Raw genomic sequence first — 3,239 nt, 5'->3', positions numbered from 1 at the left:
GAACATTACCATGACAAAGGACTTCTTGGGTGGCTTGACAATGGAATGCCTCCCCCACCCAATCCTTGAATCGTCCTTGATAAACAGATTGAGCCTGAACAATGGAACATCTGGAAACTTGCTGTGAGCACCAAAGAACTTGAGATTTGGACCGGACATTTCACAGGGACCAATTATAGTCATAGAAACTATTTCTTTCGTTATAATCAATCACATTTCATACAAGCTTGTGTTCCCCTTCCTTTTGTTCTAGCTACAGGAAGTTTATAATTCAATAAGACTGTATGCTCTGTAACTTGCATAAATTGCAAATTATATACTTGTCTTAACTCTTCTGTTTCCTTAAGAAATGAATCCCTTTTGATTCTTTGATCTCGACGTGGTCCATGGTTACCAATAAATCTCCAGCAGCCCTAGTAAGAAGGTCCCATGGCTAGACTTGCTTCCCGGTTACCTAATAAACTGCTCCGGGGACCTAAACAATTCATTGGATGGCTGATTCTTGACATTTTGGGATTAATAGCTATTTGCACCACTGCTGCCATCACTGGTGTTGCTTTGCAAACCTCAATTCAAACACACAATTTTATCCAAAATTGGACTAAAGATGTTCATACTATGTGGGCCACTCAGGCTCAGACAGCTGAAGATATTCAAGATGAAATACAGGAACTAAAACCAGCCATCAAATGGGTTAGAGATCAAGTAATAGATGTACAAAAACAGGTGATGCTAAAATGTGATTTAAATTCTACTCAATTTTGTGTTACTTCTGTTCAATTCAATAATAGTGCCTACAACTGGGAACAAATCAAATTTCATTTACAAAACATACATGATAATTCCTCTCTGAAAGTACAATTATTACAAAAAGAAGTCTTTGAAACCTTTTCTAAAAATCTGCCCTCTTCCACTAATTTGAAAACTTTAGCTGAACAACTAGCTGATCAATTATCTGGGCTAGAACCACACGAATGGTTTCAAAGCATTACTCGCAGTATCGGGTCTGGAACTGTAATTTTGGTGATTGTCTTGACAATTATATTTGTCGTTTACTGTTGCCTTCATGCAAAAATTGTTAAAACTAAACAAACTCAGTCATAACCCTTTTTACAAATATTATAAATAAATAAGGGGGAATTATCAGGGAATGTTTAACAAGAGGATTCCTATATGCTGTTTCTCATAAATTCTCTGTTCCTTATCAGTTCCTATTCTGAGAGCGAGTAGACCTGCATGCAGCTCTCAGGACTGAGATCATGAGAAACGGTATCTGCTTGGATTCCTTTCAGTAACTCCCTTCAGTAACTCTTTTCAGCATCAGCGACCTTGTATGTATTAGACTATCCATATTGTGGCTATTGATAAAATTTCATCCTGTGTAATAGCTGAGTAACCATCTTACTAAAGATATATAAGCCTGCATTTCTGCTAATAAAATACCTTTGCTCCATCAGAGCTTGGGTCCCCGTGTCTTTCTTTCTTTTTTTCTCTCTCTCTCTCTCCCTCTCTCCAGATCTCTCTCTCTTTCACTTTCTTATCATCGACTCTGGATGACTAGGTTCTGGTCCATTAAAGAACCCCAACACCTGACCATGTATCTATGGTTACCTGTCCACAGTCATAGGGTGACCCCACCTCATGACACCTTTTTATCTCAGGTCGCACATCCACAGTCTCCAAGGTGAGCCTCTCCCCCCAGACCCTGCTTTTGGGGTACACATACATAGTCTCCAGGATGACACCAGCCAGACCCTTACTAGGGTTCACACGTCCACAGTCTCCAGGTTGACCCCACCACACCAAACCATGCAACTAGGGTCACATGTCTACAGTTTCCAGGGTGACACCCTCCCAGAGGCTGTAACTAGTGTCACATATCTACAGTCCCCTGGGTGACTCATCCAAAACTGTACCTGGGGTCATACGACCACAGTCTCCATGGTGACCTCTACCAAACCTGCACCTGAGGTCACATGTCCACACTCTCCATGGTGACATTCCCCAGACCCTGCACCTGGGGTAATATATCCACAGTCTCCTGGGTTACCCCACTTTCCTTAAGATACACCTGGGGTCACACTTCCACAGTCTCCAGAGTGATCCCCCTCCAAAACCCTGTACCTGGTACCACAAGTCCACAGCCTCTAGGATGGCCCCACCTTCAAGACCATGAACCTGTGGTCACAAGTCCACTGTCTCCAGGGTGAGTTCAGTTCCCAGACCCTGCACTTTGGGTCACATGTCCAGAGTCTCCAGGGTGACCCCACCTCCCAGCTGTGCCTAGGGTGAAATGTCCACAGTCTTCAGGATGACCCCAACTCCTAGAACCTGTACCTGGGGTCACACTTCCATAGTCTCCGGGTGACCCGACCTCCCAGACACTGCACCTAGTGTCTTACATCCCAGGTCGCCAGGTTTACCCCTTCCAAAACCCTGTAATGGGGGTCACATGTCCACAGTTTCCTATGTGTCACCACTTCCCAGACCCTGCACCTGGGTCACACATATTCAGGCTCCATGGTGAAACCCTCGCAGACCCTGCACCTGGAGTCACATATCCACATTGTCCTGGGTGACCGCTCCCTAACCTGTACCTAGGGTCATATTTCCACACTTTCCACGGTGACCATCCCCCAGACCCTGTACCTGGGGTCATATATACACAGTCTCTTGGTTTACCCCACTTCCCATACCATGCACCTAGGATCACGCCTCCAAAGTCTCCAGAGCTTCTTCCAAAGATCTCCAGAGCTTCTGCCAGAGCTAGCTTTGCTCCGCATTTTGACATTTTGCAGGCCAGCGGCTGGCCCACCACTCGGTGCCAGGTGCTCTCAGCCAGGTGACCCCAGCATGGCACCCAGCCCCCTCAGACACACTCCCGCAGCCTCCTTCCCCACAGGTAGGACCGAGCTGACCTAGGAATGTGTTTGCAAGGCTTTGAGAGTGCAGGGAGACACATGGCCCTGAATCAGGAATTGAGGCCCTTGGAGCAGGCCCCGAGGTCTGGCGTCTGAGGAGCCACACACTTGCTGCCAGGTAGAGGCCTGAAAATCCACTCTCTGGGGCTGCCATTCCTGCCTCCAAGGAGGATTGCGTTCCCAGCCGCCTGAAGGCTGCGGGTCAGACCCAGATGGGAAGCTCTGGCTGGGAGGTCACTTCTCAGTGGCAATGGCCCCTGAGGCCCTGCACCTAGAGAGGGCTCCCACACTCGCAGGGAATGTCAAAGCAACCTCCAC

The 3,239-nt window shown here is 47.0% G+C and overlaps 1 protein-coding gene across 1 annotated transcript; it reads left to right on the top strand.

The window, feature by feature from the left end:
• The first annotated feature begins 429 nt into the window (after positions 1-429).
• Positions 430-1,104, top strand: LOC147377135 (endogenous retrovirus group K member 7 Env polyprotein-like). The gene has a single exon (XM_086394091.1). The coding sequence runs from the start codon at positions 430-432 to the stop codon at positions 1,102-1,104; it is 675 nt and encodes a 224-aa protein (XP_086250217.1).
• The last annotated feature ends 2,135 nt before the right edge of the window (positions 1,105-3,239 follow it).

Source organism: Bos grunniens, chromosome 3 (assembly GCF_055505025.1).
Source record: "Bos grunniens cultivar Pamir isolate PY7600 chromosome 3, Bosgru_T2T1.0, whole genome shotgun sequence".
NCBI classification, from domain to species: Eukaryota; Metazoa; Chordata; class Mammalia; order Artiodactyla; family Bovidae; genus Bos; species Bos grunniens.
The sequence above is the reverse complement of the archived record's forward strand: the minus strand, read 5'-3'. Positions and strand labels throughout refer to the sequence as shown.